The sequence below is a fragment of the Oncorhynchus masou genome, chromosome 11 (genome assembly GCF_036934945.1).
Source record: "Oncorhynchus masou masou isolate Uvic2021 chromosome 11, UVic_Omas_1.1, whole genome shotgun sequence".
NCBI classification, from domain to species: Eukaryota; Metazoa; Chordata; class Actinopteri; order Salmoniformes; family Salmonidae; genus Oncorhynchus; species Oncorhynchus masou.
The window spans coordinates 31,077,971-31,104,348 of NC_088222.1; the positions used below are offsets into that span (position 1 = coordinate 31,077,971).

The window sequence follows — 26,378 nt, forward strand, 5'->3', positions numbered from 1 at the left end:
AACACTTTCTTTCAAGATTGACATATATTTAATATTTTAGTCACTTCACTCTTATTCAGAGTGACTTAGAATCAGTGCATTCAACTGTTAGGTAAAACAAGATTCTAGTCCTTCGCCCCTGTGTGTGTCCCCAGATCCAGATCCAGATAATGCCACATGCCATCGTGTTCCTGCCCAGCTCAGACGGCATGGAGATGCTGCTGTGCTACGAGGACGAGGGAGTCTACGTCAACACCTACGGACGCATCATCAAAGATGTGGTGCTGCAGTGGGGCGAGATGCCCACCTCCGTTGGTACGGCACATGTGTACCTGCACGCAGTCACAGGCACACACACTTCTTTCTCTTGAAATTGGCATGTTCTGAGTTCTCCCTCTCTGTCTCTCTGTCTCTCTCTCTGTCTCTCTCTGTCTCTCTCTCTCTCTCTCTGTCTCTCTCTCTCTCCCTGTATGCAGCACATATCTGCTCTAACCAGATCATGGGCTGGGGAGAAAAGGCCATAGAGATCCGAGCTGTAGAGACGGGCCACTTGGACGGAGTCTTTATGCACAAGAGAGCCCAGAGGCTCAAGTTCCTCTGTGAGAGGAATGACAAGGTGGGTCACACACACATTGGTATTCAAAATATTACTTAAGTGATCTATGTTTATGCCTCCGGTACGTACAGCTGTAGGCACTGGAGTCTCATTGAATATGAGTAATAAGCCTCATGTCTTGTTAATGTGTGTCTCAGGTGTTCTTTGCCTCTGTGCGCTCCGGAGGCAGCAGCCAGGTCTACTTCATGACCCTGAACAGGAACTGCATCATGAACTGGTGAAGCAACATAGTCCCATACACAGACACAAAACACTCATACACATATATATACACACGCACGCGCGCTCGCCAACACACAAGCATACTGTAAATCCGGAATCTTCACGACAATGAGTCCATCTCACCTGCCATCTTCTGATTCTCCTGGTCTGATTGATCTCCCTCTGGAATGGTAGCTACCTATGAGACGTCACTACAGGCTTCTAATGTAGTATCTCTACTTTGTACTGTATATACTTGTCCTGTATTGTTGTACCTCAGTCAGTTGGTGCGCCTGTGTTTTAGTTGTAAACTACCGTAGTTAGTTCCTTCTTATTAGGGGTATGTTAATAACATTCCTTCCTGGTGAAATACATTTTAAAGAAAGCAAGATTCAACCAATAGAAGTCCAGATTGAATTGTAAATAGACGGTATCTAACATGATTAAATGGAAGAGAACATGGGTAGATTGAAGTCACCGGCAGACGTGTATATAACGCCTCCATTCAGGGTGTGGCCGCTGACCTGATATATATATACTGCACTGGCACACCCTAAGGTATTGTTGCAACACTCAAAATGCTTCAGATTCCCTATGGTTTAATTATTCAACTCATCATTCAAAAAGAAAAATAGGTATTTGATTAAAACTTGTTTTTATTTTGATGGGGTTTTTTTGGAAGGAGTTTTTTTTTTAACTCCTCGGAAGACAGACTATCCATCATGTGAACATAGTAACATTCTAGTCCCTGGTAAAAATGGAACATATTGCTGTGTTCTAGCGTCATGCTTTCATAAGTCTTTATTCTCCCCGTGTTTCATATCAGGGATGGAGCTATTTACCATTTTAGGAGCCTATCGAACAGACTTATGATATTAAACTTTTCTCTTGTTAAGAATTTAAACAATATCGCTGCAAACAATTGATATTATCTGTACTGTTTCTGTATTTTGGTATTAGCCTAACTGGCATTCTTACTTTTACTCTCTACTGTTATATTGCCGTTATATTGCAATATATATGCTGTTCTAGTGCAGTTCTTGTTCCGAGAGGGGAGTTTAGGTTGAATTAATTTGTTGTGTGTAAAATGTACCAGAGGTAGGCAGTGAGGTGACTTAAGATGTGGGGGTCGAGGGGTGATGAAGTATGAAGGTTTTGATGTGACCGTAATATAGAGGACATAGGAATTGGGTGAGCGAGTGATGTGCTTGTAAGAATATTATAATGGCAGCAGGTGTCCATGATCCTTACCTGGGGGATAGTACTGGGGTTCAGGCTCTCATCTGGCGGCTGTAATCCAGTGAAAAATAGTTCCCTCTTGCTAGATCTACTCTGTCTGTAACCTCTGTTATTGTTGTATTTTATGTTCATTGGTATGGATCTTGTTACGTTTGTACTCAGATGTTGGTTTGTAGGGATAGGGCTGCAGTGGGTAATACTGAGCTATCAGTGTGGTTCCAAGCAATAGCTGTGTGATTCTTGAGCCAGTGTTGAAATCCACTCACTGATGCTTTAGCAGGCCCAGTTTTGTGTCATATTTGTCTCTGCAATACTGAACCAGAGGACTCAAACTCATTGGGCACTTTCATTTATCATCTTACTAAACTAGTTGTAAGGCAACAAGTTGTTGAATATAGTGTAATTGCTATTGTTTTCCCTACCAAAGTTCCCAATTGTCCTCTGGACATACATGAATCTGCTTTGATTCTTTTAGAGATCAAGGGAAATGCTTAAGCTGTGGGTATGTTATGTAGTTTATGCTAAATTAATGTTATATATATTATAACATTAAATATATATTAAAATATATAAGGAAGTAAAGAACAGAATCGATTGACACACTTTTTAGTTCAGTTACAATTTGTCTATTTTACTCTTATGTGAGCATGCTTGCAGGCACATATCTGAGCCATTTATCCTGTATCACAATTGCGTATCAATTCTTAGATGAGTTTCTCGCTAGCCTAGTGCATTCAATATCAGCTGTGTGCCATTTGTGACTGATATCGCAAATATCACATTTTACACACACTCAACAAGTACCTCTGGCAGCTGTGAAAAAGTCCTCATATCTTAGTTAGCCAAACTGCCATGTTTACAGTTTAAGCAGTGCCTTGGAGTAGGGAAGAGACTGGGAGATGGGTGTTGGGGGAGGGGTGAATATGACCCCCCACTCAATCTTCTAACTCTGAACTTCATGAAGAAGAGGTGTTACTGACAGACGGAATAACATCATAAATAGTTGCCTCCCTCGTTAAGAATGGTGTTCTGTGCCAATTAAGTGCACTTAAATAGAAACCAGAACGTCCCAATACGTTTCAACAACTTTTAATGTTTTACATTGTCAATGATTATATATTTCATTCTGTAATAATAACTGCAATGTTTTACCTACTGCTCTTTAAACATTGAATGGACTCACCAGTTACAGGGATTGTATCTGTTGCCACCATGTGGAAGAGGGAACATTCTCTAGAGAATTTCAACCATCGTTAATTTCAGATGCATACAATCTGCTTGTATGACACATTCATGTGACTACAATATAGGCACAGGGAGAATGTGCAGTTGATGGCAGCAAACCAATTTGGAATGTAGAAAATGATATGCCTATAAAAATGCATCTCTTGATTTGATGGTCCTCTAGACGGGGGGGGGGGGGCAAAATACCATAGAAAAGCCATATGCTACTTAACATTTGTTGCGAATAGTTTAATAGTATTTCATATGTTCAAATGAAACTGAAGCCAGTGACCTGGGTTTTGTTGTGTGGTGTTAGAGGGGCTAGAAACATGGTGATAAAGAAGCAGCTTTTTGCTGGTGGTCAAGTGTGTGGACTGGCTGAGATGCAGTGGGAAAGTAACCAACTTAATATATTCTGAAAGGACTATTTTATTAAAGGATATGTAAATTATATTGAGAGATTTAAATAAATGAATGTATATCTATAAAACAGATTTCTATAACATACTTTACTGTCTGGTATATTAATGAATCTAAGCACAATGTATTCTAATCTACAGTAGTGAGGGGAAAGCTATGAATGTGAGTGTATGTTAAGACTGAATGTTTGGACTGTTTTGGGGGGTGTGACAGATGCATGAGAGTGATGGCTGAGCTGGATGTCTTTCCAGGTGAAGTACAGATTCCTCTTGATACAGCCTAACTAGTAGTCATGCTATGACTACTAGTTAGGAGTGACCAGTCTATTGAGGACATGTACTGTTCGATGCAGGAGTAGCCAGCTGAGACAGAAAGGTGGGTGGATGGAGAGGGTCAACAATTTGTCATCAAGTGAGCCATCTAATTTTTGTATAGCAACGTTTCTATTGTCAATCCTGAATATAAAGTATCAGTCAAGTGTAGTGTCACGACAAAGTTGTAACAGTAAAATGGGCTTTTTGTTACATGAATCAAATTTTTCAGCCCCACAAAACAGAAGCACATCACGAAGGCTGTCCTTGCCATATCAAACGTTGACACTTCTCCTTCATAAGCAATATGAGTGTTAAATTGAATTCTCTGCTGTCTCTGTCTGTGTGACTTTGGTGGGAGGGTGTTTATCGTGGCCTTTAGCAAACTGAATGTAAGATGGACTGTTTGTCTGTGTCTCATAATTGAGAGATACCCATACACTGCTTAATCTGTTTTTTTTGTCTTAATCCCAAGAAAATCTACTTTGTAATCCACAGTTAGCATAATACACAAACATCACTAACAGTTGTGATGCTAGTTTTGCATTGATGCGTTTATCCAGTAATTGCCTTTATGAGGAGGATGAATAAATGAATGATAAATAATACATGATAATCAGTTGGGTGGGTTTCCTGCTTCTGTGTAGTGTTTTATTACCTGCCTCTTGCTATTGAGGCAATGACCTGCTCCACCCAATGTAGTCACACTAATCAGACACTCCATTCACATATATTATATAGTAATACTGTACAACAGGGCTTTTGCCCTAGTACTACACATCTGATTCAAATAGATGGCGGCAGTGTAGCCTAGTGGTTAGAGCGTTGGACTTGTAACCGGAAGGTTGCAAGTTCAAACCCCTGAGCTGACATGGTACAAATCTGTCGTTCTGCCCCTGAACAGGTAGTTAACCAACTGTTCCTATTGAAAATAAGATATTTGTTCTTAACTAGTTAAATAAAGGTAAAATAAATAAATAATCCAAGCTTGATGGTTTGGTTATTTGAATCAGCTCTGTACTGCTCGGGCAAAAACCAAAATGTGCCCCAGGACCGAGTTTGGGAATCCCTGCTGTACAACATAATCTTGGATCTTGTAGAATAAGATTAAAGTATGAATGGATTTGTGATTTTTAATAGGTGCTTGTGGGAACCAGTACAGGTGAACGTCTGAAAGCTGAAAGGCTGATTTCTTTGGATGGGTCTATAATTTCTTCTACTTTTTTTTTTTTTCAATCTCTTGTTTTTGAGAAATGAAATGTCTTTTACCATGTTTGTTTAGTGTTTCTGTTTTGAGGGGTTAACTTCAGATTGTATTAACTTTAATATTTTAAAATATTGTGTTGAATGAACTCATGAGTCTGTAAAAGTCTTGATGAAGAATTGTTTGAAAAATAAAACTATATTGATCTCATCTTAAACGGTCTATAATAGTATCCGTATTCATAGATTGGGTGTAAAGCATGAGGAACAATGCATCCAATGAGAGAATGGGCTAAGCATGTGTTGTATAAATGGCCTCTAGTTCCCAACCACCATCATGCAGGACTTCACTCCAACAGACACATTTATCATGCTTGCTGTCCAATATTCAACCATTTCCCTGAAGTGTGGATTTATACTCCACCTTGTGGAATTAAAAGGAATAGACTGGTTAAGAGAACATGGTGGAAACCAATGATGTATATAAACCCTGGATTGCTGATGCTATGTATTGGCGAATGAGATGCTTTGACGCCACCGGTCGGCCATATTGGCACTCCGGATGAAGGAGTCCAAATTAATGAATGGAATTCTACAGTATTTCAAGTAAATGTTTCAAGGACAACATTACATGTATTTAAATAATGTTGTAGTGGGGACAGTAACATTTAGAACTTTAAACAATTATACTTTAAGGAAAACATTTGAATATTTTTATTTTATTTGTATGTTTAGCTCACATATAAGTATGAATTAAAGCGTCTAATATAATAAACTTGTCAATACAAATTTAGACGTTAAATAAATGCATTTTTTTAGCTTCCAAAATATGTTTTACAACGGTTGGGTGTGCCAAGATGGAGGTACAGTGGCTTCAAAACAGGTTATCATCTAGTGTATATATAAACTTGTTGGGAACTCCCTCTGGTCTTGGTATGCACCAATCCAATCCCCATGTGGGGGAGGGAACGGGTGCACACTTCTGGAAAAAGGGTAAAGAATCGGAACGAAACATGAATACATTATCTGAGCATTCTAAAAATGACCAGTAACTATTTATATCATTAATCAGTCTATAGTAAGTAGTGTGTTGAGAAAATAGAGCAGAAATCTGGACATCAGGTAGGTTTCATCAAGGTTAAATTGGGTCATCAAAGCATGTAAAATTCACTGTTTATGTTGAAGTTGTGCTGAACAGGATCCCCATATATCTCCCTTGAAAACTACCATGCATGGTTTTAGACACACAAATTACAATGTTAAAAAAGAAGTACACAACTGGCCAAAACTGGCAAGAGAGGCTACGTGTATTTATTAATAGTATGTACAATGTATACCATCATAAAGTTGACATAATATATTGACAAAGTCAAAGTATGAATATTGCCCCCTGCTTATTTGAGAGTTGTCTCTTGATAATCTCGCTCACCTTATGAATCTCTCATTTTATTGATTTCATTTAGTTTAATTTCATCATTATTCTCTATTAATTATCCTTAAAGTGTATCTGAGGCACACAGGGAAAACATGAATAAAATAGGCGTAAAAAATTAATACAACAAAAACATCAAAATCAAAACTATCATATATTTACTTATATATGTGGGTGTACATATCTATAAAAACAGTAACTACATGATAGCATTTTGTTTGAGCCAGAAGAAACTTTAAGAATTGATGGTTTATCTTGATTTTCCTTTAACAGTGTCACTGTGGAAAGTTGGGCATTCTTTCTGCTCTCTATCTCCCTGTCTGTAGTGTCTTGAGTGTTGTTGGATTCACTTATTACCATGCTTTTCCAGCCCATCACTCTCTATTCCTTCAACTGTGACTTTTTTCACCCTGTTACAGAGACACACAAACCTACTATAGCACAGAAAATCAGATTTAAGGATATTTGGGACTTCAGAGTAAACAAACGAAAAACAGAATTGTCTCCCCCATTTAGCTCAAGAGTTGGAGTTTCGCTCAGAAATAATGTACTGTAGATGTGTGTGCATGTATATATTTTTGTATGTTTGTGTGCGCATGTATGTGTGCATGCACTTAAAGTTTGAGTGTTTGTGTGTGTGTGTGTGTGTGTGTGTGTGTGTGTGTGAACACATTTGTGTTGAAAAATCTGGTAAATTGTGACATTTCAAATGCGTGTTTTAGTTTAGCATATGTCAGGATTTTATTGAATTTGGTCACGTCTTTAATGGTAGTTCGAATTACAAATGTATTATAACTGTGTGTGTGTACTGTGTACCTATATATCTGTTGTGGGTAGTGTGGGCATTTGTTTGTAATTCTGGTGGACTCTTCCTGCATACAATGTGATTGGTAACATGTACAATTGCAAGTGGCATTTGTGTGTCTGTGTAAACTCATACCTAATTGGCGTTATATATATATATTATGTACAATGTTTTAATGTGTATGTGTGTATGTGTACATCTTTACGTACAGTGTGAATACAGTGCAAACTATGTGTACCAAAATGTGAGATGTGAATACTTTGTATGATCAATATTGTGTTTGCGTGTGGGTATGTGTATGTGTGTGTGTGTGTGTAATGTGTGCATGGCTCAGGTAACTTGTCAGTTCCAGATCTTGAGGAAGCTGTCCCAGGACCCAGTGGCCACCGCCATGCCATCATCAGTCACACCTAGACAGCTCACGCGATTGTCATGGCCGGCTAACACTCCTGACACAGAGAGGGACAAACAAGTGTTAACATATGGTGTCCTGGTTAGCGATCTCATCAATCCACCATCTTGAAATTCCCCTGAACTGTGACACGGAGACAGGGTTGATTTACATTTGACTGAGATCAGCTTGTGAATTGAAGTCTAACATCTCAATGAAATCAGAAGATATAACATTCCCTTTTTGATCAGTTGTTTTCAGTCACGGGTCTGATGCATAGCCAGACACAACTATACAACAATGGCTGCCAGCTAAATGACAGCCGCTCGCTCCTGATCCACCCCACCACAACCCACTGACCTGCTCGATCTCCCTTCATGGCATCCCAGATGTTGCAGTTGAAGTCGTCGTAGCCGGCCAGCAGCAGCCGTCCGGAGCGGGAGAAGGCCACGGAGGTGATGCCACAGATGATGTTGTCGTGAGAGTACAGGCTGAGCTCCTGGTCGGCGCGCAGGTCAAACAGCCTGCAGGTGGCGTCGTCGGAGCCGGTGGCAAAGGCGCTGCCGTTGGGAAAGAACTGTAGAGGAGAGAGAGAGAGAGAGAGAGAGAGAGAGAGGGAGTGACAGCCATGGGTTATATCAGCATTAGGTACATTAGACACTCAGAATTAGCTAGTGCAGCTAACATGAGGGACTTTGGGAAAGGTGACATGTCTTAGAGTATGGTTTCCTGGCTTACTGCCATGACATGAACCAGAAAGCAGGTCAGCACACTCACACAGACTGCGTTGATATCAGACTCATGGCCTGTGAACGTCTGTCGGCACATGCTGTCCCTGATGTCCCACAGCTTAATGGAGGCGTCACAGGCCCCGGACACAAAGGTGCGGAAGTCTGGAGACAGGGACAGGCTCATGACGTCACCGCTGTGGCCCGAAAACACCGTGGTCTGCTGGCTTGTCTCGATGTCCCACAGTGCACTGGGTAAGAGAACAGAAGCGCGACCCACTGGATTTAACAACTGCTATCAGATCATTTTGAGTGTAAGGTTAGGCTAGTTCATAGCAAGTTACGTATATTTATATTTGCATTCTCCATCAGCCTTGGTTACCGATCCATCAGGACTCACCAGGTAGTGTCTCCTGAGCTTGTGATGATTTGGTTGTCATCGATGAAACGGCAACAGGACAGGTAACCTGTAGCACAAATAAAAACATCTTGTAGAACACTGACCACACCATATCAATGTATGGTGCTCCTACTAACGCCTCCATCACACCAACAGCTTCATTACATTTTGGTACACCAGAAGTACATTCATTTCCAATGGAATGCTGCGTTTGCCTTGCAGCATTGAGTTGCAGAGGCAGTTGCAGTGCGTTCTGTGCTGTGCATACATTGGACTTATTGAACGTGTACGTGCGTCAGACTGTATGCGTAGACGGCTTGACAGAAATGGTAGCAGAACGTGAATGTTGGAACTTTCGTTGCACACATATCCAGATGATGCTGCGTACCATTTTGCGAAATGATGCTGTAGGTGTGATCGAGGAGGAAGACTTCATTTCAACAATACCCGTCCTCCCGAATGTGGGTAATTTAAAAGCCCCAGGTGAGCTAGCGCTGTAACACAGCTAAGGGACTCACTAGGTTTTCAGGCTGATGTCTCAGCTCATTATAATTGTGTTGCCCTGTGACTAATTAGCCATGTGAATTAAAGTCTTCCTTGTTTAGGGGTTTGGGACCTGGGGATCCCAGTGGAACAGGGAACAGGTAGGACTACTCAACTGAACTGCATACACAACCATATGTAGTGTCACTGGGGAAGTTAGAATCAGGGAGGATCAAATAAACTCACATAACCTAGCTAAGACACTTCCATGATTTCTCAATAAAAATGAACACAAAATGACTCAAGCTTAGTCACATAGGTATTTGTGTGTAGTAATTCTTCTTCACCTGTGTGTCCGGGTAATTCCCTGCTGACCCTGACGTTGCCCTCGCGGGTCTTCAAGCAGTAGATGGAACAGATGTTGTCCAGACCTCCACAGGCCACGTAGTTACCAGAGGGGGCATACGCACAGGTCATCACCCAGGAGGAGCGCAGGGGGATAGCATGCATCTGGAGGGGGGGATAAGAGTTGGTCACTGTGTGTCACAGAATAAAGGCATGGCCATGGACAAGGAGAGCGTAGTATCGTAAACGGGGCCAGGCAGGTGTCCAGAGCCAAGTCCACATCCAGACAGAGCAGGAGCAGAATAGTAGTTCATTGTGCTTCCTCTGTATTGAATTTGTGGAATCTTTTCAGGGGGAGCCATTGCATAATATAATTTACAATGTTTGAATGGCAAAGTGACTCTGGTAGGTTATGATGTAAGTAGAAGTATGAGATGAGACAAAACACACAGTTGGCTCCCATTTAATTTCCAATCCCTGAAAGCTGCCTAGTTTGCTGAGAGTGAGTCAACCTTTCCAGGACCTTGGTGAGACCAGGGGAGATGTTGTTATTTGGGTGCAGCTCTCACCTTGTTAGTGGTGTAGCTGTCCCAGATGATCAGTTTTCCATCTTGAGAGGCGCTGACCAGGAGCCTGCGGAGACAAAGAGCCATTGTGTTATACCTCATCAGAAAAAGCACTGCTTGTACCGCCATGTGTGGTATATGAGTGAGAGAGTGTGAAGAGAGGGAGAAGCCCCCTCATGGGTTGGCATAACGTTACACCCACCTAGAGTCTGTGCCCCAGTGCATGGCATAGATCTTAGCTAGGTGGCCACGGAGAGTGCGCCTCGTCCGCATCTGAATCCTCCCCACGGGATCCAGACCTGACGTTATCTGGTTGACACACAAACACACAGAAAAGCAATGTAAAGAAGACAAGTTCATCACAGGGTTACTGTGTCAATGTAGTGCACTGTATTCTGATCTTTTTTCGCACATCAGACCTTTTCACATCAGATCTTTTACAGAGCTGATCTGATTGGGCAAAATATCAATTAGTGAAAAAAAGATGAGAATTGGGCTGGCTGTCAGAACACAGCCATACTCTCTTTTATGTGGGTATCTGTGATACATACCTGTGTCAGGGTTGAGTCCCCACATGCTTTCCTGGCATCCTAAGAGACAGAGAGTGGTTAGACAAGCATCAGCAATCTCTCTCAATCTCACCCAGGCAAATATACCACCTCTCAATATGGTGTGTGAGACCTACTCCCTTTTCCACCAACCCCCTTCTCTTCTAGACCCAATGGTTTTACTGCTTTCATTGAGATCATAAAGCATTTCAGAGTAGGATTGCTGATCTAGGATATATCCTGTAATCGAAAAGGCAAAACTGATCCTAGATCAGCATGCCAAGCCTTTGGGACTCTTTGTAAATGTGTGCCCAGATCAGTAACATTCTCTGACACACATACTCTTATCTGGTTCCTAAGTTGCTCCGCCTCCTGACGCAGCTGCTCCAGCTCGCTCATTTTGGATTGGTCCCTGGCCTCGTCGAAGTCCTCTGTCACTCAGTCAGTCACCTGGTGGGGACAAAGGATGGAAAAACAGCATGAGAATTTAAACTTAAAACATTCATGTAGATCGCCCAGACTGAGATATCAAGTTCAAAATTAGGACTCCATCTAAGAGCAGAAATGTCCAATTAGAATGATGGACAGTGCCTGCGTCAGAACAAACCAATCTGCTTGTAATGTAATATGCGCTATGTTTGTACATGGCATGCGTATCAGATTGCATGATTTGATTGCAGTGTTATCATGGTGAGTAATCGACTCCAACTACATCAGAGGTCTCGTGGTCCTCTGCTGGTCTCAACCTGATCAATGGGTTTGATCTGATCCTAATCATTTTGGCATATTTCACCTGGAGGCTAGTTGTTTAACACCATCACAAACATGGCTGCAGAGCGGCAGCAAGAATCAGAGTAAATTGGTCATATAAAATAATTCTTAATTCAGTATTTTAAGTGCACGGTTTACTAACATAGCACATCTAAAATACGTAAAGCTCTGTAATCTGTATATTTATGCTAGTACAGCCTTGTCTGGTTTAACTGTGGAGAATAATCTCTAATCTGGCATAATCTGAGAGACAGCTTCATCATTTAATGGGCTCTCTCTGATATCCACAAACCACTTAATGCACAGAAACAAGATTAGGATTACTGCAGGCAGGCAGGCATTTATCATTCATTACAAGCACATTGAACAAAATGTATGCGTGTTTGTGTTGTGTTCTAAAAGGGGGCTCCCGGGTGGCGCAGCGGTCTAAGTCACAGTATCACAGTGCTAGAGGTGTCACTATAGGCCCTGGTTCGATTCTAGGCTATATCACAACCAGATGCGATTGGGAGTCCCATAGGGCAGTGCACAATTGGCCCAGCGTCGTCTGGGTTAGGGTTTGGCTGGGGTAGTCCACCATTGTAAATAAGAATTTGTTCTTAACTGACTTGCCTACTTGAATAAATAAAATAAAAATGACATTTTGAATCTCTATTTAGCATAGCTATCGTTACATTTGGAATTTGCCAGTGGGATATTAGCATAATTACTATGTTATTATCTGGCTATTACTATGTTTTAACAAGGACTTGTTAATGATTCAACATTGCTGCGTTTATGGTCGATTCGAGTGGACACAAAATGTCATTGTTCAAGCTGCAGTATCAAAACGAATGAAAACTATTTTACAGCAAGATCTCGATAATCTAGTGAAATACACTGAAAATGGCTGACACTAGCATTATCACAAACTACATTTCCAAATTACTACATTTTCCCCTGCTAGACCTCGATTGTTACCGTCACAGTTGAATGTGACTGAAAATACTATGGTAGGCCTATTTGTATTATTTAAATTCACCAAAACATTATTTGTTGTACCATACACTTCCATATCAACATGATTAGCACTACAGACATGTTTTTGATCACATGCACAGGGAATTCGAAGAGAGAGAGGTTTCACATTCAAATCCTACTCAAAAATTGGCACTAGTATTTGCATGAGTTTGTGGGCCTATTCAAATCCGTTAAGACACCGATGAAATACCTCTGACCATTGTACTCTGCTTTGCACATTTGATTTGCATCACTGTCGATACTGTACCTCTTTCGGTGGCGGCGTACCGGTACTTGTAAAAAAACACATATTAAAAAAATAAAATGCATTCACAGACAGGTGCTCATGCAGCAGTGTCAGGTACTATCACATTTAGTGTTCACATTTTACATATTTCCTCTAATCCCAGTGCCTCAATGTTAACATTACCTAACACTCACATCACATGTGCCATGTTATTAAAGGCCTCCAACTCCACATACACAAACAAACAGGAACATCCACATCATCACCATCTACTAGGCTAGGGAGAGGAGAAATTAACTGGGTCATTGTTCCCGGTGGGAACCTCCAACCAGATGGATCACACAGCACTAATGGAAGGCGACCAGGGGAAATTGGTGGGTCCCAGTCTCCTGGCGCAGCTGCTCATTTAGCCAATAAAGCACTGAGTGGTTGGTGGTGGTGCATCACCATCAGATACCAGGGTGGGAGAAGAGAGGACTGGGCATCATGGGATGGGATGATACACCATCGCCCACTGACATCATGAAATGGCCCTTTTTTGGTTTCCTCCTTTCCCCAATGCTTTCTGGACAGTATGTGCAATGCAATCCACCTTGCCAGGCAGTCACCAACCCATTCTGTTGTTGTCTGGACATGCGTTCCAGTTCCTAACCCTCCCTCAAGAACATCATTTTAAGGGAGCATTTCTGGTAGAATTGGTTCAAGAAGTGTTTGTCCACTAGTAAAATCATTTTGAAAGATGTATAAAATGATGCAAAGCACAGGGCAGTGCTGGATGTAAATGATCCTTATTGACTATATGTGGTTGTGGACCTCAGCACATGTCCTGTGCTGAATAGGTGGCCATCAATGTCACCATAATAGCTTATTAAGCATTTTCTCCAAGACAATATATTACCCATGACAACTGACAGACAGAAGCTACCTAAACTATAGGTCAAAGACAATATATTACCCATGACAACTGACAGACAGAAGCTACCTAAACTATAGGTCAAAGACAATATATTACCCATGACAACTGACAGACAGAAGCTACCTAAACTATAGGTCAAAGACAATATATTACCCATGACAACTGACAGACAGAAGCTGCCTAAACTATAGGTCAAAGACAATATATTACAGATGACAACTGACAGACAGAAGCTACCTAAACTATAGATCAAAGACAATATATTACCCATGACAACTGACAGACAGAAGCTACCTAAACTATAGGTCAAAGACTTGCTTCTCATTTGGAAAAAATTAATGCAAAATACAGTGTGGCCCCACCCCTTATGTTCATGCTCAGTAAACTATAGCCTGCTTGGTCTAGTCGCTTGACATTTCACAGCGAACCAAGAGTGCTAAAGTAATAAGCACATTATATTAGCCTTATTGGATTGAGTGCATTGCAGCATCATTTTCTATAATATAATTCTAAATAAATTCCTTGCATAAAATGTCAAATCCATTTTAAGGTCAAATTGCAGCATAGACACTGTAGAATAGCCCTCCCTCATCAACAAATAGGTTGCTTACATCGGCCTTGGGGCGCAGCTCAGACGGCTAGGCTACTCCCTCACTACAAGCAACAGTAGCCTACCCAGTACCCACAAATGTATGGAGGCTACTTGATATAGATAGCTGTTAAGCTACTTGATGAATTTAAGGCCATAATTCCACGATTATAGCAGTAAACCCCTGGCATTCGTGGTTAATGGCACTGACACCCTGGCAACCGTGTAATTTTTCCAAGCCGCTAAATATGCAAACACTTTACGGGGTTGCCTGTGTTAATATAGGTTATCGCAAGAATGTACAGCAAGCTATGCTATATGCAAATAGAAAAACATTTGGTACAGTGGGGATGTTCGTCCATATGTCTATATTTAGGCTACCAAAACATACAGTTGAAATATAATTTCAGCGAAATGATGAGCCTAGTCATGAATAGGCCCATCACTGGTAGGCTACATCATCCAGCCATCTTACATCCATGACAATTCTGACAGCATTTTATAATGGATGGCTGGCTACCTGTTAGGTAATGTTTCCGATGAGGTTGGTAGTCTTTCTCGAATACAGTCTGGATTTAATGTTTCAAAAAGGCTGGGGATGTTTATTGGCCCCTTTTTCCTTAGAAAATAAAACAATATAGGGACAGAAATATGCAGATATTTTCAATATCCTCTCGGCTCCTTGTCTTCTCTAGATTTTTGCTCAGTGAATCTCCAATGTAGGCTACACATCAAATAAATATTAGATCGAAGTACAGAGACACCATATCTCCGTTTGACTGGACCCCTTGAAAAGATGAGTTCTGCTGTTGTGTTCCCGTTTCCTCTTCAGAATGGTTTGCCTTTCTACGCCCGAGACCTTCATAAACTCGAAAACATCTTTGTTGGAGCCGATTGAACACAATTGCAATCTGTCCACGCATCAAAGAAAATGCATTGAACCATATGAAATTAGTAAATAGCTTTTTTGTGACTCAGTTTTTCTCTTGATTGTGGTTTTCGTGATCCTCGCTTCCTTCCTCCTCTGCTCGTTCGCGGATATCTTCCTCCTCCTTCTCTCCCCTCACTCCCTCGCTTCGTAATGACCGTCGCCTCCTCGTCAAAAAATGAATTATTAAATAAATTGCCAAACACAGAGTCTTAAACTCTTGAGAGAAATTTTTAAATTATAATTTAAAAGCGACTGGGCTATCTTGCCGGAGGAGCAGGAAACCCACCCATTGGTACACAATTTTTTTTTTAAACATGCAATAGGCCTAATGCATATTCGCATGAGGTGTTTTTGTATTCAAAGCTCTAAATTGCAGTATTATAATAAAATAACGTAGTTTCAGATTAAATCACCCGGTCTGCGCTTGCTAACGTTAGATCTCGTAAACACGATTCAACCACACCCATTTCGGAGAGACTGTACCATTTTAGAACCCCCCTCTGATGTCTACTCGATAGGCTACGGGTGGGATGACTCTCAGATGGTCCTCGATCTACTGCAGATCTTGAACATCACAGGGCCGCATTTGTCTCCTTTATGAGAACCCCTTTCGTGTCTTAGTTATTGATTAGGCCTACGACTATATCTCACAGTACAGTGTGCACTTATAGCGTTAACTACTTCTAGTGTAGGAAAATTACTACAAGAGCCCACCCACCTAGAAAAAAATAACTGTTGAAGTGGCTCCAATCGGCCTCAATTCATCACTCATAGCAGATTTCTTACTTCGTCCCCTTCACGTTTTGATTAAACTACTTGTGTAATTAATACCTCATAGTAGACTAATTACTCTGAAGCACTGTATTATCCCAGGAGATGTAGGCTATACACCTAAGGATTATTTAATAATTAGCAGATGTGGGTGTGAGAGAGCAAGGCCATAGGCTGGTGAGAGATGGGTTTTTATCAAGCCATGGTTTTATATTCATGATAGTGAGTAATCCGCTCATTTCTAAATCCTCTGTCTGTCCAGATTTTTTAAAACCTTGGTCTTTATTTACTGTCAAAAGACTGTGTGAAGGTTACAGTGTGATAAAAAGGTCAGAGGCCTGTGCATGAACACACACACACACACACACACACACACACACACACACACACACACACACACACACACACACACACACACACACACACACACACACACACACACACAATACATAGTATGCATAATCAGTATTCTTATATCTAATGCATTTTTAAACTGTCATTAAACTTAGAGACCCACATAACACACACACACAATATATACATAATAATTATATTCTTATATTTTAATGCATTTATAAGACAGGAGTAAACCAGAACCAAACAGCTGGTACTAAATGGCCATATGGGCCTGAGAAATATATTCCCATGGTTTGACTAGAGCAGACCATTTTTTAACCAAACATACCATTAATGATAATTTATAATAATGACCCTAGGGTGGGGGATTACCTAGGCCCTCGATCAGTCAAAAAAGCTAACTCATAATCTGATTTGGGGGGCTGACCCCAGAAATCTAGTGACTGGTTTTGGTTGAATGGGAGTCAGGATCTGCCATAGTCTGTGGATAGGTAAATGATCAACACACATCTAAAGAGAATGCATGATTTGCTCTTGTTGACACTCTGTGTGTCAGTGTATTGCAAAAGGTCATTGGAAAAGTCGAAAGGTGTACTTTGAAGTTCAACAGAATAAAGTAGACTCTACCATCTCTGGATCTGGCTGCAGTGCACTCTGTCAGACAAAGGGGTGATAGGGCTTGGACATCCAAGGAAGTGAAACAGCGAGGCTGCAATATTATAGGCAGGGACAAGCATCCATCCCCTACACAAAGTAAGGCAATGGTATATCCCACCTGCCCTGTCCCTCTGCAGGCCATAAGGGACTGTAGTAAATGAGGATAGGTTGCCTAGCAACAGCAAGGGCTTGAGCAAAGAGATGGACACAAGGAGCCATACATCCACAGATTGAAAATACACATGCATGCAAATATTATACATGCCACTAAAAATCTCTTCCTTAACTACACATAAGCATAAATTATCAGATGTTTTTGTTCCAATAGGGTCTACCCTAATCAGAGCAAAGTCCACATTTAATATGCTTTACTTAAAAGGGCATTGTTAACTGGATTAAATTCCAAAACCAGGTGACCGCTCTTATCTTTTCACCATAAAGCTTTGATTAAACCTTTAGATAAACACAATGGTGCATTTCACTCTCCATTATTTTTTGCAAGCAAGAGAGGCTGATGCTGATTTGATGCTCAGTTCTTTGCTTAAACAGTGGGTGGCAGTGAACATTCAACAAAACAGAGACCATCATTTTCATAAAATGCAATGTATTCCTATTTTATGAAAATGTCACCTACTATGGCCATGAAGTCCTTGGATACATTGTTGGGTCACATCAATATGAAGCCCAGTTCCTAATGACACTGACTGTAAGAGTAGGATAGGAACAGTGCTGGTGAAGCTACTCTGAAAATATAGTTTACCAAGCTACCAATTACTTCTCACAGGAAGAAGTTAAGCTACACTAAACCTACCCTTAATGGCCCAGTGCAGTCACAAATGTACATTTCCAACCTGGACTTAGGGGTAGAAGTAACATAGTAAATGTAAATCCGAGACAACGGTCGCAACAACAGGGTCAAAGTTCAACGTCTCTTGCTCCTTCCCGGAAAAAGCAATGGCTATATACATTTCTGAGCACACAGTCTCTCCTGGAGCTCGGTGTCCTGGCTCAGCCTGGTCTCCAGCAACTCCAGTCCTTGTCGGTCCCCCATCGGGAGATTGAAATCATCAGGCAAGGACAAATCTCCCACCGACCCATTGGCCCATCGGTCCAATACAACCCGGACCTATAGAAAAAAATAAGCACTTAATCACTGTCACACCCCTAAAAACAATTATACACCAAAAGTAGATATGCAAGTTATGTTCTCAACTGATTGCCCACTCCTTAACACCTTAACTACTTCCCTAAGGGCTCTGTTTTCTTTCTGTTTTCTTTCATGTTCTTACCTTCATGTCTACCGCCATAATTTGGCACGTTGAAGTGTCTCAATGTAGGCCCTGTTTGAAACAGTACATTGAAATGAAATACTGTGCACAAAAGAACAGATAGGATAAGTCATCTGGGAAAAGTGAATGAATTACATCCATGGCTGTCCTCCACATGCTGCTGTGGTGAATATGATGCTGGGGAATATGATGCTTGTCCTAATTGAAAGAATGATTACAATAAAGGGGCTTGTTTCACCTCTGAAATTCATTCAGTACTTAGCAGGAGAGAATACATCCTCCAATGGATTTTGTCATGAATAATGCTTCACTTACTTGTATTCAACCCCTTGGCCCCTTGAAGTTGCATCTGTGTTATAGGGGAGAGAACTAATTCTAAGAAGAAGAAATACATAAGTACAGTACATTTGGAAATTGACCAGGAAAGATAATTTATGGTTCAGAAATTGAACTTTGTATATAATCAAGCATTTAAAAAAAAATCTATTTTACATAACAGCTCTAAAGTCTACGACCCCCACAAGCGTCTTGGGACTCGTCTGAAGTCGGTACAGCCGATCTGCCAACTTCTGCCTGTAGCGGCCGAACAGTTTGGGCTACTACACACTAAAATGACCCATCTGTGTAAAGGTGAGACTCTCTCACGAACACGTACAGTTGTCTGAATGTCTCCCGGTAACCAGTCAAAAAAAATATGGAAAGTTATGGAGACTGTTTTGTGTAAAAAATAAGGGGTTACATACATGTAAAAAAAAAAATGAATAAAATGTTTCCTGATCTTTTTTTAATATCTATCAGATATAGGATAGAAACTTCCTTTAGATTGCTTTGGGGGGATATCTGTTGTTCAATGTAGAGAATCTGTTATTCAATGCGTTTACTTTGGCTAATAGCAGTAACGGACCCAAAATATGTATCAAATCATTTTTGTATATATTTATTTTATGCCTTAAGAGGTCTTAAAATTCAAAATCAATTGAAAACAATTCCATATACAGTGCATTCGGAAAGTATTCAGACCCCTTCCATTTTTCCATATTTTGTTGCGTTACAGCCTTATTCTAAAATTGATTACATGCATTTTTTCCTCAATCTACACACAATACCCCATAATGAAAAAGTGAAAACAGGTTTTTAGACATTTTTGCAAATGTATATAAAAAAAATGAAACATCCTTGAGATGTTTCTACCACTTGATAAATTGAATTGATTTGACATGATTTGGAGAGGCACACACCTGTCTATATAAGGTCCCACAGTTTACAGTGCATGTCAGAGCAAAAACCAAGCCATAAGGTTGAAGGAATTGTCCGTAGAGCTCTGAGACAGGATTGTGTCAAGGCACAGATCTGAGGAAGGGTACCAAAACATTTCTGCAGCATTGGAGGTCCCCAAGAACACAGTGGCCTAAATCATTCTTAAATGGAAGAAGTTTGGAACCACCAAGACTCTTCCAAGAGCTGTCCTCCTGGACAAACTGAGCAATTGGGGGAGAAGGGCCTTGGTCAGGGAGGTGACCAGAATAGAAAGAGGAGTGGGAGGCCCCGGTGCACAACTGAGCAAGATGACAAGTGCATTAGTGTCTAGTTCGAGACCCAATCACTACATTGAGACCCAATCACTAGCCACTTTAATAAATGGATCACTAATCACTTTATATAATGCACACTAAATAATGCCACTTCAATAATGTTTACATATCTTACATTACTCATATCACATGTATATACTATATTTTAGACCATTTATTGCACCTTGTAAATGCCGCTCAGCCATCGCTCATCCATCAACTTACATGTACACATTCTAATTCACACCTTTAGAGTTGTGTGTATTAGGTAGTTGTTGGGGAATTGTTGAACTAGAAACACAAGCATTTCGCTACACTTGCATTAACATCTGCTAACCATGTGTATGTGATATGGTATGGCAACTGCTCGGCATCTGACCGTAAGGCGCTACAGAGGGTCGTGTGTACGGCCCAGTACATCACTGTGACTAAGCTTACTGCCAACAAGGACCTACAGTTGAAGTCGGAAGTTACATACACTTAATTTGGAGTAATTAAAACTTGTTTTTCAACCACTCCACAAATTTCTTGTTAACAAACTATAGTTTTGTCAAGTCGGTTAGGACATCTACCTTGTCAGAAGTTTACATACACTAATTTGACTGTGCCTTTAAACAGCTTGGAAAATTCCAGAAAATGATGTCATGGCTCAAGAAGCTTCTTATTGGCTAATTGACATAATTTGAGTCAGTTGGAGGTGTACCTGTGGATGTATTTCAAGGCCTACCTTCACACTCAGTGCCACTTTGCTTCACACCATGGGAAAATCAAAATAAATCAGCCAAGGCCTCAGAAAGAAATTGTAGACCTCCACGAGTCTGGTTCATCCTTGGGAGAAATTTCCAAATGCCTAAAGGTACCACGTTCATCTGTACAACAATAGTACACAAGTATAAACACCATGGGACCACGCATCCGTCATACCGCTCAGGAAGGAGACGCATTCTGTCTCCTAGAGATGAACGTACTTTGGTGCGAAAAGTGCACATTAATCTCAGAACAACAGCAAAGAACCTTGTAAAGATGCTGGGGGAAACAGGTACAAAAGTATCTATATCCACAGTAAAACAAGTCCTATATCGACATGACCTGAAAGGCCGCTCAGCAAGGAGGAAGCCACTGCTCCAAAACAGCCATAAAAAAGCCAGACTAAGGTTTGCAACTGCACATGGGGACAAAGATCGTACTTTTTGGAGACATGTCCTATGGTCTGATGAAACAAAATAGAACTGTTTGGCCATAATGACCATCGTTATGTTTCGGAGGAAAAAGGGGGAGGCTTGCAAGCCGAAGAACACCATCCCAACCACAAAGCATCATGTTGTGGGGGTGTTTTGCTGCAGGAGGGACTTTTGCACTTCACAAAACAGATGGCATCATGAGGTAGGAAAATTATGTGGATATATGGAAGCAACATCTCAAGACATCAGTCAGGAAGTTAAAGCTTTGTCGGAAATGGGTCTTCCCAAAGGACAATGACCCCAAGCATACTTCCAAAGTTGTGGAAAATGGCTTAAGGACAACAAAGTCAAGGTATTGGAGTGGCCATCACAAAGCCCTGACCTCAATGCTATAGAACATTTGTGGGCAGAACTGAAAAAGTGTGTGCGAGCAAGGAGGCCTACAAACCTGACTCAGTTACACAAACTCTGTCAGGAGGAATGGGCCAAAATTCACCCAACCTATTGTAGGAAGCTTGTGGAAGGCTACCCAAAATGTTTGACCCAAATTAAACTATTTAAAGGCAATGTTACCAAATATTAGTGTATTAGTGTACGTAAACTTCTGACCCACTGGGAATGTGATGAAAGAAATAAAAGTGGAAACAAATCATTATCTCTACTATTCTTCTGACATTTCACATTCTTAAAATAAAGTAGTGATCCTAACTGACCTAAGACAGGGAATTTTTACTAGGATTAAATGTCAAAAAAACTGAGTTTGAATGTATTTGGCTAAGGTGTATGTAAACTTCCGACTTCAACTGTATATACTAGGAAGGCCCAAAAGATTGTCAAAGACTCCAGTCACCCTATTCATAGACTGTTCTCTCTGCTACCTCAAAGCAAGTCTAGGTCCAAAAGGCCCCCCTTAGCGCACGGATCCCGCTAGCGGGTTCAAAATTGACAACATCCGGTTCAGCTGGAGCGTGCCAAATTCAATTTACAAAATCGTAATATTAAACATTCATGAAAATACAAGTGTCTTCCATCGTTTAAAAGCTTAACTTCTTGTTAATCCAACCGCTTTGTCAGATTTCAAAAAGGGTCTCAGCTACACAACAAATGGTCATTTTGTTCGATAAAGTCTTTCTTTATATCCCAAAAATGTCAGTTTAGTTGGCGCGCTTGATTCAGTAATCCACTCTTTCAACTTGCATACAAACGAATCCAAAAAGTAAACAGTAAAGTTCGTCCAAACAAGTCAAATGATGTTTCTAATTAAAACTCAGGTACTCTAATCTAAATAAACAATCAAATTTAAGACGGACAATATTATTTTCAATAGGGAAGATAAATAACGAAGAGCGTCCACCTCATTCACGCGCAACAAAACTATATTTCTAATGAGAGACACCTTGGAAAAACTACAACGACTTAATCATTTTTCAAAAAACAAACCTGAATCCCTTTCTAAAGACTTTTGACATCTAGTGGAAGCCATATGAACTGCAATCTGGGAGCTATTTATTTGTATATCCCATAGACAAGCATTGAAATGGACTGTGACCTCAAAAAAATAATTTTCCAGATGGATTTTCTTTCGGTTTTCACCTGCGATATCAGTTCTGTTATACTCACCGACATTATTGTAACAATTCTAGAAACTTCAGAGTGTTTTCTATCCAATGTTGCCAATCATATGCATATCCTAGCTTCTGGGCCTGAGTAACAGGCAGTTTACTTTGGGCAAATCATTAATACGAACTTCCGAACACTGCCCCCTAGCCCTAAGAGGTTTTAACGGCTTCTACCCCCAAGCCAATTAATCAAATAGCCACCCAGACTATTTGTTTGTTTTTTACACTGCTGCTACTCACTGTTTATTATCTATGCATAGTCACTTTACCCCTAACTACATGTACAAATTACCTCGACTAACCAGTACCCACGCACATTGACTTGGTGCCGGTACCCCCTTTATATAGCCTCGTTATTTTTTATTTTATTGGGTTAATTTTCAAGTACTGCATCTCAGTTTGGTAGGCCCGGGATTACCTTGTCCCATCGCGCCTTAGTGGCTCCTGTGGCGGTCTGGGCACATGCACACTGACACGGTCGCCAGTTGTATGATGCTTCCTCCGACACGTTGGAGCGGCTGGCTTCCAGGTTAAGTGAACAGTGTTATTTATAAAAATAAATAAATGAAAATATCCAATTTACACAAATATTCAGACCCTTTACTGAGCACTTTGTTGAAGCACCTTTGGGCAATGATTACAGCCTCGAGCCTTCTTGGTTGTGACTCCACAAGCTTGGCACACCTGTATTTGGGGAGTTTCTCCCATTCATCTCTGCAGATCCTCTCAAGCTCCGTCAGGTTCAATTGGGAGTGTCGCTGCATAGCTATATCCAGGTCTCTCCAGAGATGTTAGATCGGGTTCAAGTGCAGGCTCTGGCTGGGCCACTCAAGGATATTCAGAGACTTGTCCCAAAGCAGCTCCTGCAATGTCTTGACTGTGTGCTTAGGGTAATTGTCCTGTTGGAAGGTGGACCTTTGACCCCGTCGGAGGTCCTGAGAGCTCTGGAGCAGGTTTTCATCAAGGATCTCTCTATACTTTGCTCTGTTCATCTTTCCATCGATCCTGACTAGTCTCCCAGTCCCTGCCACTGAAAAACATCCCCACAGCATGATACTGCCACCACCATGCTTCACCGTAGGGATGGTGCCAGGTTTCCTCCAGATTTGACAATTAGCATTCAGGCCAAAGAGTTCAATCTTGGTTTCATCAGACCAGATAATCTTGTTTCTCATAATCTAAGAGTCCTTCAGGTGCCTTTTGGCAAACTCCCAGCGGGTTTGTCATGTGCCTTTTACTGAGGAGTGGCTTCCTTCTAGCCACTCTACTATAAAGGCCTGATTGGTGGAATGCTGCAGAGATTAGGGGTTAATTAGAACAGTGGTTAAAACCAAATGGCAAGAGTTTTGGCACATGGAGAGAAAGGGAAGACACCTGTATGAGATACGGGAAGAGGTGGGGGCAAGATGTCCTCAGGCCAAGAGAGAAGGGAGGAAAGTGTAAACACAAGGCTAAGACTGGGACACACAAGGCTCAATAGTACATTGAAATTGGTCAGAAAACATCCGACTGGGAGGAGAAGATGGAGACAATGGAACCTGTTTTTGTTCAGTGCCAGAAATATGCTAGGAAAGTGAGCGATTGTTATTATATTTGAGGAGTAATGCGGATGAAGAGCCAGGATTAAGTGTACTGTTGGGTAAATCTTCAGGGGATGTATTATTTAATTATGTATTTTGTTTCCTTATGGAGACAAGAATATTGGGTAGGATTTAGACCTTCACTGTCTCTGGTCCACTCTCCAGTCCAGTTGATGGCGGTAAGGCACCTTAAAGTTGGTTGCCAAGTGCAATTGAACAGGAATATGTGATGGTGGAGGTGTGGATGAGAGGAGGGGTGCTATTGGTAGTGAACTACTATAATGTCAGATATTGGACCTGGAGGTGCTGGAGAAGGTGGAGGGCCAAGATAGAATTAAGGTAATGTGGTGTGGGGATTTGGGGGGGTGAAGTCTGCCTTGGACCTCGACAGTAGGGAGTGATCATTACCCCATAGTGTGCACAGTAGGCCGGAGGGAGGAGGAGGTGTCAGTGGATGGAGTAGGCAAAGTGGGATTCGTTTCAGGAGCTGAGTGAGCAGATGATTGCTCAGGTGGATATGAGAGGGGATGTGGATAGTATGAATAACTGGGTGAGAACTGTATTAATGGAGGCAGCTACTGAGGCTGTACCTAAGAGTTCAGGGAAGGGGGAGGAGGAGGAGGAAAAGAGTCCCATGGTAGACGGAGGAGTGTGGGGATATTGTGAGGAGCAGGAACAGGGCATTTAGAGTACTGAAAAGGACACACCTGTGGGAGAAGTGTTGGGGATGATTAAAAGGATGAGTGGGGTCAGAAGAGAGTGGGATTATCCAGAGTTGATGAGTGGGAAGGATGTGGCAGTAACAGATGAGGAGAAGGCAGAGATGATGGCCTAAGCGTTTGTCCAAGTGAATAGCTCTGGAGCAGAGGGGGAGAGAGAGAACGAGAGAAAAGCATCCTGGAGTGCTGGATAGGAAGGAGAATGTACATTATGCCTTGAATGCACCATTTACCATGGCAGAGGTGAAAAGGGCAATAGGTAAGGCAGGGTTAACTTCACCTGGGAAAGATGAGGTGTACTATGTTATGTTGGCCCATTTTAGTGATGAGACACACTACAGGTGGAGATGGGGGATATGCCATTGCAGATTAGGAGACAGCAGCTGGCAATGAATTATTGGGTCAACCTACAGGGACATGGGGTGTCTCATCCTGTGAAAGGGATTTTAGAGGCATGCTGGGTACATAAGCGAAGGCAGAACATAAGTTTTGGGTGGGTAATGCCTAAGCGAAGGAGATGGGACTGTATGGAAGGGAGTTTAGTCCAAGATATTCCTGTAAATTCAACATGGCTAGTATTTGATCTAGAAGTTTTTGAGATACTACAGAAAGATAGGGAGGATGTTGATCCATCTGATTGGTGGAGTGGGTCTAGGGGTTGATGTGAGCCATGACCAGCCTTTCAAAGCACTTCATGGCTACAGAAGAGAGGAGGCTATTTTTACAAGATTAAGGGTGGGACACAGCCAGTTGAATAACACCTTAAATGTGATAGGACAGCATCCAACAGGAAAGTGTGGTGAAACACATGAAACACATACGTGCATGTATTGCTACAGTTTTTTATTTTACCTTTATTTTACTAGGCAAGTCAGTTAAGAACAAATTCTTATTTTCAATGACAGCCTAGGAACAATGGGTTAACTGCCTGTTCAGGGGCAGAATGGAGGGCCAATTTGGAGGATTTGAACTTGCAACCTTTTGGCTACCCTGCCGCCCCAGTGTGGGCAGTATCACAGAGAAAGAGAGGCTGAGATCTTGTATGAGGGAGAAGGGGATACAGGAAATTAGTTTTAAAAGTATATTGAGTAGAACGTCATTAGATAAAGTCTCAAATATTTTGTTATCTTTTTTTTAATAGCAACGGGGCCGGCAGGTGGGATTCAGTTTCTCCCTGTCTCTGCCCCACACTCCAGTACAGTAGGTGGCGGTAATGCATCATAACGTTGGATGCCAACCGCTGTTAAGGAAGAAGAATATACCGTTTGACGTCATAACCATGCGACACTC

The 26,378-nt window shown here is 41.3% G+C and overlaps 2 protein-coding genes across 4 annotated transcripts in view; one reads left to right on the plus strand and one right to left on the minus strand.

The window, feature by feature from the left end:
- Nucleotides 1-5,411, plus strand: part of LOC135548513 (misshapen-like kinase 1) — a 34,342-nt gene extending 28,931 nt beyond the window's left edge. For all 3 annotated transcript variants that reach the window (XM_064978200.1, XM_064978202.1, XM_064978201.1), the window contains 3 exons: nucleotides 135-294; nucleotides 456-595; nucleotides 733-5,411. In XM_064978200.1, the coding sequence (XP_064834272.1) occupies nucleotides 135-294; nucleotides 456-595; nucleotides 733-816 (384 nt within the window). In that variant the 3' untranslated portion in view covers nucleotides 817-5,411. The remainder of the gene's footprint in view (nucleotides 1-134; nucleotides 295-455; nucleotides 596-732) is intronic.
- A 1,071-nt stretch (nucleotides 5,412-6,482) lies between these two features.
- Nucleotides 6,483-15,814, minus strand: LOC135548514 (guanine nucleotide-binding protein G(I)/G(S)/G(T) subunit beta-2-like). Its single transcript, XM_064978205.1, has 10 exons — nucleotides 14,934-15,814; nucleotides 11,234-11,341; nucleotides 10,895-10,933; nucleotides 10,546-10,652; nucleotides 10,347-10,410; nucleotides 9,780-9,942; nucleotides 8,950-9,016; nucleotides 8,599-8,800; nucleotides 8,182-8,398; nucleotides 6,483-7,879 (listed from the first exon to the last, which is right to left on the minus strand). The coding sequence occupies exons 2-10, from the start codon at nucleotides 11,288-11,290 to the stop codon at nucleotides 7,773-7,775; spliced, it is 1,023 nt and encodes a 340-aa protein (XP_064834277.1). The 5' UTR covers nucleotides 11,291-11,341; nucleotides 14,934-15,814; the 3' UTR covers nucleotides 6,483-7,772.
- Between the last annotated feature and the right edge of the window lie 10,564 nt (nucleotides 15,815-26,378).